The 13,739-nt window shown below is 45.9% G+C and overlaps 1 protein-coding gene across 1 annotated transcript in view; it reads right to left on the reverse strand.

The window, feature by feature from the left end:
- Nucleotides 1-13,739, reverse strand: part of lrrc7 (leucine rich repeat containing 7) — a 278,045-nt gene that overhangs the window by 40,905 nt on the left and 223,401 nt on the right. Inside the window, exon 19 of the mRNA XM_068036431.1 lies at nt 7,643-7,762. Coding sequence (XP_067892532.1) covers nt 7,643-7,762 — 120 coding nt within the window. The remainder of the gene's footprint in view (nt 1-7,642; nt 7,763-13,739) is intronic.

Genomic DNA, 13,739 nt, shown 5'->3' on the forward strand with positions numbered 1-13,739 from the left:
CAAGCCCCCACCTTTACAATGTTAGGTCCCTCGTTCAGGCACTAAGAGCCTTTAAATGAGGGACCTGTCCTGCCTCCCTGGAGCCAGGAAGCAGAGCGCATGGTTTTCCGTGTTGTGCTTCTCATGTGGTGACAGGGCTGCCTGCTGCACGGCTAATCGCAGCTGCAGTGGGAAGAGACCCTTAATTGGGGGTCAATTGCCTAGTTAAGGGCATCAATTTGCAACGGGCCGGGAAGGCCGTTCACAGGCCTTTCTGCCCCGACTAAATTTAGGCGGAGGTTGGATGGTGGCAAGGATTCCACCCCCCCTCCCCCACCCCCATCACCAACACACCTGATGTTATGCTCTCCCCACCTCCAAACTTGCCACGGGGGACAGCATAAAATTCCCCCCAAGGTTTCAATTACACAACATTAATTTTGACAAATATGGAATCATTTTGAGGAATATGGTGGAAAAGTACAATTGGTTTCTCACCTACTGCTTTTTCCTAGTCTCCCAAATAAAATGTTTTGGTCTGTAATCCATTTTTAAGCAAGTCCAATGATATTTATAATAACAGGGATTTAAAAAATGTCAACAGAATTTCTTCCAAGATTAAATAATAAATTAATATTCCAGAACTGGCCCTTCAATTCACAGGACAATCGACATGTTACTGTCTCGTTTGATTTAGGATCACTGTGCTAAAAGATGCAATAAATGAGAGGGCATTTGGCAGAAAGGAACATTGTGATTAGTGGGATTTTGGATGGGTATGAGAATTACATTATTTGCATGCTCAAATAACAGCTGTCTTGAGGTGGGGACAGATTCAGATCTCCTGAACACACAAGGTGGTCCAGGCAGGGCTAACAACAACACAGTATGGCACAGCAATACATACAAATGTTTTGAGAGTTAAGCAGTGAAAGGTTAAGATTCAACAACTGTCAGGGATAGATAGCAAGGCAAGAGAGTGAACGACAGATACAAATAGGACAGAAAGAAAAAGATAATCATAGCCTTGGTCAGAGAGAGAAAATTATAGACACAAAAAACTGAGAGAAGGAAAGGGCAGAAAGAGAGAAAACAGTTACACGAGGATTGTGAGAATCACAAATGAGGGCAGCCCGTGAGAGTGATTTACGTTGCTTGTTGGCAAGGCTTGGCTTGTCACATGAGGGAACTGTGCTCAAGGGCAGCCATACACAAGGAAAGAATGCAATGACCTAGATCTTCTGTGGCACATGCCGCTGATTGCCCAAAAAAGTACAAACTTACCCGGTTCGTAGTTTGCAGGGAAAACTTCCTATTCTTCCTGCGGCAGGATCTACTGTCAGGACAAGATGTGGGGGCGCATTGCCGGCAAAGCCATCCCCCTTTGACGTCAGGAGCTGAAGACAAGCTCCTTGAGGTCTATGTTCAGCTCAATGACAGATACGTTTTTAAAATGATTTTATGGGGAGACAGTGGTGTAGTCACTGAACTAGTAATCCAGAGTCCCAGGCTAATAGACTGAGGGCATGGGTGCAAATCCCACCGTGGCAGCTGGTGGAGTATAAATTTAATTAATTCGTAAATTTAATTATTAAAAATCTGGAATTGAAAGCTAGTCTCAGTAATGGTGCCATGAAACTATCATTGATTATTGTAAAAACCCATCTGGTTCACTAATGCCCTATAGGGAAGGAAATTTGCCATCCATACCTGTTCTGGTCTACATGTGACTCCAGACCCACAACAATGTGGTTGACTCTTAAGTGCCCTCTGAAATGGCTGAGCAAGCCATTTAATTGTCAAGGGAAATTAGGGATGGGCAACAAATGCTGGCTTTGCCAGCGACGCCCACATCCCATAAAAGAATTCAAAAAAGCAATTAGGACACTTTTAGTTTAGTTTTAGTTTTAGTTTTAGTTTTAGAGATACAGCACTGAAACAGGCCCTTCGGCCCACCGAGTCTGTGCCGACCATCAACCACCCATTTATACTAATCCTACACTAATCCCATATTCCTACCACATCCCCACTTGTCCCTATATTTCCCTACCACCTACCTATACTAGGGGCAATTTATAATGGCCAATTTACCTACCAACCTGCAAATCGTTTGGCTTGTGGGAGGAAACCGGAGCACCTGGAGAAAACTGTTATAAACTTTAAAATATATTTAATATTTAACACTGCCGGCTCCCCACCCCTGCTCCCCCAGCTTCCCCCCGCACCTGTGGCATTCGCCCCACCCAGCACCCCCAGCTCCCCCTGGCTCCCGCCCCATGTCTCTGGCTCCCCCGTGTACCCCCAGCTTCCCCGCCCACTACTCCAGCCCCCCGTCCTGGCTCCCCAGCCGCTCCTCCGTCTCATCCCCTGCTACTCCAGCTCCCCGTCCTGGCACCCCTGGCTCCCACTTGCTCTTCCAGCTCCTCTCCTACGACTATGGCTCCCCGTCCCGGCACTCCTGGCTTCCCCCATTCCTCCCCGCTAGTCTGGCTCCCTGCCCCAGCACCCCCAGCTCTCCACTCACTGCTTCCCTAGGCACCCCCTGCATCCCTGGATCCCCTCCACTTCTCCCACACTACTTTAGCTCCCTGCCCTGGCACCCCCAGCTCCCTCCCCATCCCCCCCGACTTCTCCCCTACTACACTGGCTTCACCTGCACCCCTGGCTCACTCCCGCTACCTCTTCCCTCGCTCCTCCAGTTTCCCCTGCACCCCAGCTCACCACTCCCACCCACCCCCCCTCCCCCCCACCACGAATACTCTGGCTCTTCACCTGCTCCTCCGGCTTCCCGTGCACCCTTGACTCCCACCCCAACTACTCTGGCTCTTCCCCCACTCCTCCGCCTTCCTCTGCACCCCAGGCTCCCCCCACTCCCCACTACTCTGGCTCTTCCCCTCCTCCTCCAGCTCCCCCTGCACCCTTGGCTCCCACCCCGCTACTCTGGCTCTTACCCCACTCCTCTGGCTCCCTCGGCATCCTCAGCTCCTAACCACCCCAATCCTCCCAGCCCCTCAATCCCACCCATGTCAGAAACAGCTGATGGAGGTGTAAAACCCTGAGAGGAGCATGGAGGGCAAGCCAGAGGAGCGGGGTGGTGGGGAGTGAAGCCAGTGCGAGCTAGGGGTGGGGGGTGCTAGGGAGGGAGCTGGAAGAGTGGGGGCGGGGTGAGGGGGAAACGGTGCTAGGGGTGAAGTGGGGATCCAAAGGAGTCAGGGGGCAGTGCGCAGGGGGGAGCAGAGCCATAGAAAACGGGGGTAGGGGGGCAGCGGGGGGGGGGGGGGGCGGTTGGGGAGGGGGTGGTGGGTGCTGGGGGTGGGAATAATGAAGAACATTTTTATTTCAAAGATCAGTACCCTGTATGACAGATAACTAACTTTGTTCACTTATCCCATTGTCTATCAGCCCTAACCTTTTGCAGGCAAAAATCCATGTCAGTTATGGACAAATCAACAAGTTAGCGGGGAGCTAAAGTAGTGTGGGGGGAGCTGGAGGAGTGGAGGGGATCCAGGGATGTAGGGGGTAGCTAGGGAAACAGTGGGTGGACAATTATAGACAAGTTTACGAATTACTGGTCCCTGCCACTTTAAGAATAGGAACAGTGTGAGCCCCTCTGGAGCCCATTCAATTGCACTGCAAGTTCCGGATTTCAGCATAAGTGAGTTCACCAGAAGTTGCGGTGCAATTGCGGCCCTCAATAGCAGAAAACACTGCAAGATCACGGCCACTATCTTTCTACAGCGCTTGGGTTTTCCCAACAAAATGACTTCTGCCTACACCCACAACTAGATGTTTGATTTTTTTTTAGCAATCTTTTGGTGAACAGTTTTTAAAAAATAATCTACCAACAAAAGAGCAACTTACATTTATGTAGCACTATATCTTATCTCAGAAATGTCCCAAGACACTTCATATATAAGAAGTTACTTTCCAGTTCAGTGACATTTATTGTGCATATACAGCAGCCAGTTAATGCACACAGCAAGGAGGTGAATAACCATCTAATCTGGGATCAGGGTAATTATGCTGTTCCTAGTCCATTGCCTAAACTTCACCGGATGTGCACCGAAGGTTCTGTTTTTGCTGCATTTCTGATGAATTTATTGTGGCAAAGAGGGAGCAATTCTAAGAAAATATGTCCCCCAAATCACAGACAGAGACATATAAAGGTCTTGACTCCCCATGTGCAACACTGCTTGGCGATCACTACAAACATAGGGCTGGATTTTAAGAGCAAGCTCAAAAAATGGCGGCCTGCACGTGCGGGCCGCCTGGCAAACAGCTGTCGCAATCTCAAGCACGGTGGCTCATTTAAATAGCCAAGGCGGCCACCCTCCCCAGTCTCGTGGAGTGGGCAGGCTGTTCGTCCCTGGCAATGACGTCAGCTGACTGTGCGCAGGCGCTGGCGCCATTTTTAAAGGGCAGTCAGCCCTGCTGCTTAATTTAAATTTTTAAACACATACCTCCCAAAATTAAATGGATAAATTTCTTATGCCCCTTTCTCACCCCACCCCATAATGATTACATTAACTATTTACCCGTTCTCCCCCAAAACATTTACCTTTTAATCTGACCTTCCCACCCACCAACTGCACAAAGTTTGACGTTCAACCCATCCCCATCATCCCCACACCCATGACGTGCATTTGAGTCCCTTAACCCCTACACCCCCGCACTGAAAATCCTACCTTCTCCCCCCTCCACCACCAGTCTGGTGCCGCCTTTCCCTGGACGGGGATTTGAAAGTGTGGGAGTGCTGGCTGCTGTGCCGAAGATTGCTGTGGTATCTCAAGATTGCAGGTAAGTCCATGTTAATTCATTCATTTTATTAATTTGAATATTTTAATTGAGGTCCCATCACCAAGCGGTGGGAGGGCCGCCATGGAGCCTCTCCCTCGCCGGGAGGATCGGGCCAGGCCCTCCTGGCATCGGGGTTCAAAGCGGACCTCAGCCGGACCCATCTTCAGGCTTCCCTGCCACAGAACTCAACGCCGGGGTGGACAAGAAGACCAGTCCATAGTCTTGCATATGGCACATATCCATCATACCTTAAAGCGTCACAGTTGAAAACTTCACACTTCACTAAAGTCTGTGACCATCTGCCTGCAGAGTTGTAGTCTCCTGTGGCACTGTCTTTGGCGGTAGATCCTATGCTGAGAGTATGGCCTCCGTGTCTTTCCCACCACCCTGATGTCCGAGGCTCCACTCATACAGTGAAGGGTGTTGCTCCTTATCGTCACTGGGCCCGAAATCTGAGTTATACCCTGATTGCCATCTGCTGCCTTCCTTGTATTCAGGTGGCCTTCAATTGTTTTTGGAAAACTTGCCCCTATGATACCAGGAGAGTGACGACCCACTACAATGCCTGAGTGCTTACCGCCCACTCTTCCTGCCACCTGCACTGCACCAAGGGCACCTGCCTCCGAATAGCCAAGGCCCCTTGGCACTGCTCACCCCTGTATGGGTCTGAGGTAATTCCCTAGGGTGGTCATGACAGGCTCCCCACTGTGTACCTGCTTCCTTTCACTTGGTCTGCCCCAGACATAATGTGTGGCCATGTGCCCCCATGAAAATCTCAACACCCCCCATCGTTAATGAGCTCTTAAGAAGTTCCTCAACCACCTTAATTGGCCTTAATCGGGGATCGGGTGGGATCGTGACCCCTCCTCTCCCCCTGCCCTGGTGAACATGGCTGGCGGCAGGTATGCCGGCCGGCACCAGTATTTTCTGGCTCCTTCTTCCTTGAAACGAAAATTCAATCCACTGTGTCAGCTATCAGATAAATAAAAAACAGGTTGCAGACTGCAACTCACAAAATACAACAGCACCTTTCAGGCAAATACAACAACCTTTAAAGTGGTAAAACATTCACAGGCAATTCACAGGAGCCTTATCAAGCAAAATATGACACTGAACCACATAGGAAATATTGGGGCAGATGACCAAATGCTTGGCCATTGAGTTAGGTTTTAAGGAGTGTCAAAAGGAGAAAAAAGAGGTAAAGAGGCAGAAAGGTTTAGGGAGGGAATTCCAGAGCCTAGAGCCTTAGCAGCTGAAAGCATGGCTGTCAATTGTGGACTGATTATTATAACAGGAGGCCAGAATTTGAGTAAGGTGGATAACTTGGAGAGTTACAGGGCTGGAGTAGGTTACAGCGATAGGGAGGGCCGAGGCCATGGAGGGATTTGAAAACGAAGATAAGAAACTTAAAATAGCAGCATTACTTAATAAGGAGCCAATGCAGGTCAGCGAGCACACCACCACATTTTGGAAGGGGTTGCATAACACATCTTCAAGGTTTCTTTTCATTAACTTGGCTCAGTGATAGTATTTTCATCTCTGAGTCAGAGGATTACGGGCTGAAATCCCAGTACAGACTTGAACACATAGGGCCCGATTTTAACGCTGTGTAAGTGATTGGGATTTGAGTGAATTAAAATCTATGCTGGCACTTTAGTGCAGTACTGAGGGAATATGATATTGCCATCCTCAGGGGGAAATATTAAACCGAGGTCCATGTGCCTGCTCAGGTGGTGGAAAAGATTCCATAGCATTATTTGAAAAGTACTGCATGTCATGGCCAGCATTCCACACACAACAAGCAGCATTGTCATTTATTCATTTGTTGTTTGTTTTGCTGTGTGCTAACTGACTGGCTTATTTGACTACATAGCAACAGTGATTCCACTTCAACAGTAGTTCATTAATTGTAAAGTATTTCTGGACTTAGTGATGACATGAAAAGATGGTATATAAATGCAGATTCTTTTTCATATGGATGCTTAAAAGTTTTTTGGAAGTAGAAAATTAAAGAGAATAGCAGAAGGTCAGTCGACAACAAGAACTGAATTAAAATGCCTTTCTGGTATGAAATTTAGTTCTATATAATTAACATTACAGCACAAATCTATTGCTGATCGTTGAGTACCTTTATTGCTGTATATTAATGTTTGTTTCAGCATCACAGTGTAGAAGCTGAAAACAAACAAAAAACGGTCAGCTCAGAAAAAGGTATTTTAATGTATCTGTCAGTAGTCCAATGATTAATTCACCAATTTCAATTTATGAGGGGCGATTTTAACTCTCGTCAGTCGATGGGAATAGAGCAGGGGAGCAGTTCAAATGGAACGGCTCCATTTCTGCCTATTCCCCATTTTGAAGCCAATGGTTTTGGTGGTGGTCAAGGCTTCCACCCCTACCCAGCTATGCAACACCCACTTTTCCGCACTTACCTAGCTGCTAGCAACCTTCTCTAGATGCCTGGAGACTACTGGGTCTCCCCTCGCCTGGCCAGCTGCCGCTTTCCACTGGAAACAGCCAAGCAGCTGCCGAGCAGCATTCAAAGAAGGCCGGGTGGTAAAAATCTGCCGGGCCTCTGACGAAGATTGCTGTCCTCTCCTACCAGGAGTTTAAAATTGGCCCTATGGTGTTCACAAAACATACATTTAAAACAGATCATAGAAACAATTTATTAAAAAAAAAACATAGAACAAATATGTGAAAAGGTTAAACTCACCATTTGGAAAGTCTAAACCATAATGACAAAGTGAAACTATATACACTCCTATGAATGCAAAGGAACTTCATGGAACAAATATAAAATCACAAAACATAAAGTTATGGCATAAGGCAGCAGAAAATTAAATCCACCTTTCTACAGTCTAACCTTTTTAATGATATTCTCTGGTGGTACATCCCTCCTTCCCAATGCATATGAGCTCCATTGACTTGTGGGCGATATATCTTCCAGTTCACTGTCATGGACATTACTCTGTTGTGATGGTGTCTGAATACAAGAAAATCAACATATTAATGATTGGTGCTAGTTTGACAACAAGTAATTTTGACAGTTGAGGATTTCACCAATATGTAAATGCAGTAGTTGGTGTGGCATTCAGCCCTATGGATAACGAAGGCCTGAGGTTTAACTGCTGATTTGTGCTGAATTACCTATCAGCCAGGGTGGCAGTGGATTCACTACAACTGGTTTCAGAGTTCCTGGGCTAGTTAAAGGAAAAAAACATCAACCAGGACTCTTGCTCCTGATTGCTATTCAATGGCCCTGTGGAGTATGTATAGGATAAAGCTCTGCGTGATACCTTATTGGCACTCACCTTCCAGGCTTACACATGGACTGAGTGAAGGTGGGGAAATTTTTTTTTAAATGACAACAACCATGATCCTGCAGTTTGTGTGGTAATAGAATCTAATTGGGCCAGAAGAATCCTTCTTCTTAAAGCAGTTCTGTAATATTAAGACTAATGCAAAGGCAGATAAAAGCAGATTGGTGGTGTGTATGTAAAAGCTTTACTAATACAGTAATGAAGAATGCAAGGTAACAAAACTGAAAGGTTAGCAAAATACAATTGAGCTTTGTTGACATTTCTAAATTAAAGTGTTATAATTACATTTTAAAAGCAGAAGTGTGTGATTGAAATAGATAGAGATAGTGCATGCTGTGAGATGGTTTAGCGGCACAGTGGCGCAGTGGTTAGCACCGCAGCCTCACAGCTCCAGCGACCCGGATTCAATTCTAGGTACTGCCTGTGTGGAGTTTGCAAGTTCTCCCTGTGTCTGCGTGGGTTTTCTCCGGGTGCTCTGGTTTCCTCCCACATGCCAAAGACTTGCAGGTTGATAGGTAAATTGGCCATTATAAATTGCTCCTAGTATAGGTAGGTGGTAGGGAAATGTGGGGATGTGGTAGGAATATGGAGTTAGTGTAGGATTAGTATAAATGGGTGGTTGATGGTCGGCACAGACTCGGTGGGCCGAAGGGCCTGTTTCAGTGCTGTATCTCTAAATAAATTAAATAAATAAATCTCTTCTATTTCTACATCTATCATATGCTGAATTTGCAACCGCACCAATTAGATGCTAACCATAAATGGGAAGACATATATATTGTACTAAATTTCTCCCTTTTGTTCAGATAAATACATGTGGGACAGATTATCCTCTGACTATATTACTGCCACACATTGAAGAGGTAGGTCGTGTGTTGCCATTTTAACCCCAGAGTTGGGGGAGTGGGGCAAAGCCTGGCACAGGGATAGCCCAAGCTTTCCTTGTGGGGAACAGAGGAGGACTACTGCACCTCCTACCCCAAAAGGAAACTTCAAATAAATTTTAAAAACTTACCTTACTGGGCCTCTTCTGGCCCTTGATGCAGTTCCCAGCAGTTTTGGCCTGGCGGGGAAGCCACTATTGCTCCTCTGCTCAGGCCTCAGGTAAAAATAGCAGCTGGGCCCTAATGGCATAACTGAAGCAACATGGGCAGCCTGCCAGTGAGATTCGTGCAACAGCTCAGAGCTGTTCAGCTCCAAATTGCGTCTGGGCTTCATGCAGACCAGGGAGACCATTCCGTCCTACATAGAGGAAGTGATTAGGGTGGAGCTTCTGCTAACCGCTCTGACAGCTTTGATGGCTGCTCACACTAATACCATGGAAGCTCAGATGGCTGCCAACTTGGCTCTGGGTGCCAATGTTGACAGAGGTTTCCAGAGTGTCATTCTGTACTCATGTAGGACCATAGGAATGCTGAAGTACAGTTCCATAAGAAGTGCCCTTGGCACCATGGGAGGGGCACCTGCTGTCCTTTCTCAGGATGATAGCTTGCCTGCTTCCTCAACATTCACTCTTCCAGTGATCTTGTTAGTGCCCCACGGTCAGTTGGGTCAGACTGCCCTGGCCTATGTCAAAATGCTGCAGTGTGTAGCAGGGCCCTCTAGGTCCAGAGCTGATTGAGGTCACCAACCGCAGCCATCTGAAGTATCCTCAATGGAAGCTCAGCAGCTTTCCACCTTCCAAAATATAGTCACTAGGGATATACGTCAGAGCAGCACTTGGATATGTACACAACAAACAAGACAGAAATTAAAGGATTGAACTTGGATGCTTCTTTATTCCGGGTAGATCTAATTATTATCTACCAAAGATCTACCAAACTATCCATGACTGTAATAAAACTGAAGGCAAATAAAAACAGTCCACCAACTTGTTAATAGAAGTCAGAAATCAGTTGTAAAAGGCAGAAAAGTAAGCAAAAATAGTCCAAAAGTTAACCAGCAGCCTTAAAGGACAAACCAGCCACAAACCTGTATGTAGTGGATCAGCATTTTAAATAGTATTGTTGAAGGGTCCTTGCTGCCTGTTAGCATCCTGAGTTACTAAGTCAGTTTAATACATTGTGAGTCAGGCATCAGGGCAGACCAATTTCACACAAGGACCTTTATTTAAATATGATAATGAGACTTTTAAATGATCCCTTGACTCTTACGAAAGTGCCCAGTCGATTACGGCATGTGGTACAATTTCGGTGTGGATTAAATTTGTGCAGGCCACCTATCATATTGGATCTTTAGGCACCCATTTTACACCTGCAACAGGCATGGTGCGATTGAATTTCTGTGCCATTATTTTTTCCAAGAGCACAAATGAGCATTTATCAACAATTTGTTGGAGTATTACAGACCTGCTTGGCTAATATTTCAGATTACTGAGTCTGCTACAGAGACTTGGTTCTGAACTTCAGTTGTTTCCTTGGAGTCAGATGGACCCAAAGAGACCCTGTTCACCTCCAGCCAGTGCGATAGTTACTAACTGGTCATTAGGCAACTGACAAATATATGCTCAATCCCTCATTAGGAAGTCAGGAGATATTAAGAGCTTCTCCAGAACAGCATGATGAGCAGCACAACTCACTGTGAATTGTGCGAATGCACTGCCACCATCTTCCTGACCATACTACGGATACAGACCGTAGACATTAAATAGTAGTTCCACTCGTTGGAGATTAGGAATTTAAGCAGCAGTTTCTTGCTTCTCTACCAGCTAATTATAGCAGCCAGAAGGTTCTGGATATATGAGCCCATGTTCTCATATTTGACATCCAATTAACATTTTCCAGCAGCGATCATCCCAAGCCTCAATATTTTCTTGTCACCTATAAGGCAGACATCTGCCTTCAATGTGAAGGAATGGCCTACATAGGGCAGCCATCTTCATATAATGGACATCCAAGTCCAGTGACTCATATCAGGCTAATTCATTACCAACTATTTATTGCAAATCCTTATATGATATGCTTGCCATGAGGCTGACTTCCCCTTAGTGGTACTAAATGTGAAATGATTGTAGGCCAAAGCAGTTCTTCCCTGAAACCTTTTCCTTTTTGCTACAAATCTATTACGCTCCTGGATCCTCTACAGTGGCCAAATAAGTCCTTACATTTCCTGAGTAGGAGTACTGAACCATGAAGCAGAACTGTTTGGGTAGATGCCTTATATGTTACAAACTTAACTTGTATTGGGATGTTAATGTCACTGAAGAAAGTCCAAAGCATTCTTCACTCCTTCTCAGCTTGGCACTCATTAATTGTTTAGGGCTGAAGCTGGCATCTACCAGTATCTCCAATTAACAATATGAATGAGCCCCTTGTATTTTTAATGACTGGTTTCAGTAGCGATATAATTTCTATGTAATTCTACAGTGCTGATTCCTCCTGAATGGACACATGTCGAGAAGCTCTGCTGGTGTCTATCACCTGATACAAGACATGACTGCTGCCCAAACCAGTGCATCAGTGGCATTGTGTGGGGCACATATCTGCAATGGGTGATGAACACACTGTCAGTATTGAGAGATCATTCCATTATGAAAGTTAAGTTGCTGTTGTGATAAGGACCCAAGTTGTAGTATTAGAAATATAGGGAGATGCCACATTGACATTGATATTCAAGGACTTAAACTAAGAAGGCAACAAATATAAAACTGCCAGTTGTTGTCTGAAGGACAACAGATACTACACCCTCCAAGTTCAAAATGAGGAAGAATTAACAAATGGTTAACAATGATGGCCCCAGAATTACACAGAAATTATAACACAGAAACAAACACTTCAGCCCACCCAGTTGGTGTTAATGTTTATGCTCCATATAGCAGTAGTCATAGAGTTATAGTGTTATACAGCACAGAAATAGGCCCTTCAGCCCATCGTGTCCGTGCTGGCCTTCAAGCACCTATCTATTCTAATCCCATTTTCCAGCACTTGGCCCGTAGCCTTGTATGCTATGGCATTTCAAGTGCTCATCTAAATACTTCTTAAATGTTGTGTGGGTTTATCACCCCTGCAGGCAGTGTGTTCCAGACTCCAACCACCCTCTGGGTGAAATTTTCTTTCCTCAAATCTCCTCTAAAATTCCTGCACCTTACCTTAAATCCATGCCCCCTGGTTATTGACACCTCTGCTAAGGGAAAACGTTTCTTCCTATCTACTCTATCTATGCCCCTCATAATTTTGTATACTTCAATCAAGTCCCCCCTCTGCCTTCTCTGCTCTAAGGAAAACAACCTTAGCCTATCCAGTCTCTCTTCATAGCTGAAATGCTCTAGCCCAGGCAACATCCTGGTGAATCTCCTCTGCACCCTCTCCAGGCAATCACATCCTTCCTATAGTGTGGTGACCAGAACTGTACACAGTACTCCAGCTGTGGCCTAACTATCATTTCATATAGCTCCTTCATAACCTCCCGGCTCTTATATTCTATGCATCAGCTAATAAAAGCAAGTATCCCATATGCCTTCCCAACTACCTTATCTACCTGTGCTGCTGCCTTCAGCGATCTATGGACAAGTACACCAAGGTCCCTCTGACCCTCTGTACTTCCTAGGGTCCTATATATATCCGTTGTATATTCCCTTGCCTTGTTAGACCTCCCAAAATGCATCACCTCACACTTTTCAGGACTAAATTCCATTTGCCACTGCTCTGCAGCCAGCCCATCTATATTGTCCTGTAATCTTATATCTATGGCCCTCATTCCAGAACCCTCAACCACTGGAAACAGCCAGTTTCTATCTAATCTGTTTTATCCCTTTATAATTTTAAACTCTATCAAATCACCTCAAAATCTCCTCTGTACAAATGAAAACATAGGAACAAGTGTAGGCCATTCACCACAGTGAACTATTCCACCATGCAATTAGATCATGAATGATCTGTATACTAACTTCATTTATCCATTATGGTTCCATAACCTTTAATACCCTAACCTAATGAAAATTTAGTAAGCCTGGACCATGACCCCACCACTGAACATCAAGCTACTGTCCACAGGACTGTCACTGACCTCATCTCCTCTGGAGATCTTCCCTCTACAGCTTCCAACCTCATAGTCCCACAACCCCGGACAGCCCGCTTCTACCTCCTTCCCAAAATCCACAAACAGGACTGTCCTGGCAGACCCATTGTGTCAGCCTGCTCCTGCCCCACTGAACTTATTTCTTCCTATCTTGGCTCTATCTTTTCTCCGCTGGTCCAGTCTCTTCAAAACCTATATCCGTGACTCTTCTGACGCCCTACATCATTTTGACAATTTCCAGTTTCCTGGCCCCAACCGCCTCCTCTACACTATGGATGTCCAATCTCTCTTTACCTCCATCCCCCACCAGGACGGTTTGAGGGCTCTCAGCTTCTTCCTTGAACAGAGGCCCAACCAGTCCCCATCCACCAACACCCTCCTCTGCCTGGCTGAACTTGTTCTCACATTGAACAACTTCTCCTTCAACTTCCTTCAAGTAAAAGGTGTTGCTTTGGGTACCCGCATGGGTCCTAGTTATGCCTGTCTTTTTGTGGGATATGTCGAACATTCCTTGTTCCAGTCCTATTGCCCCATCCCCCAACTCTTTTTCTGGTACATTGAAGACTGTATTGGTGCCGTTTCCTGCTCCCACCCCGAACCGGAAGACTTTATCAACTTTGCTTC

The sequence above is a fragment of the Heterodontus francisci genome, chromosome 8, assembly GCF_036365525.1.
Source record: "Heterodontus francisci isolate sHetFra1 chromosome 8, sHetFra1.hap1, whole genome shotgun sequence".
NCBI lineage: Eukaryota > Metazoa > Chordata > Chondrichthyes > Heterodontiformes > Heterodontidae > Heterodontus > Heterodontus francisci.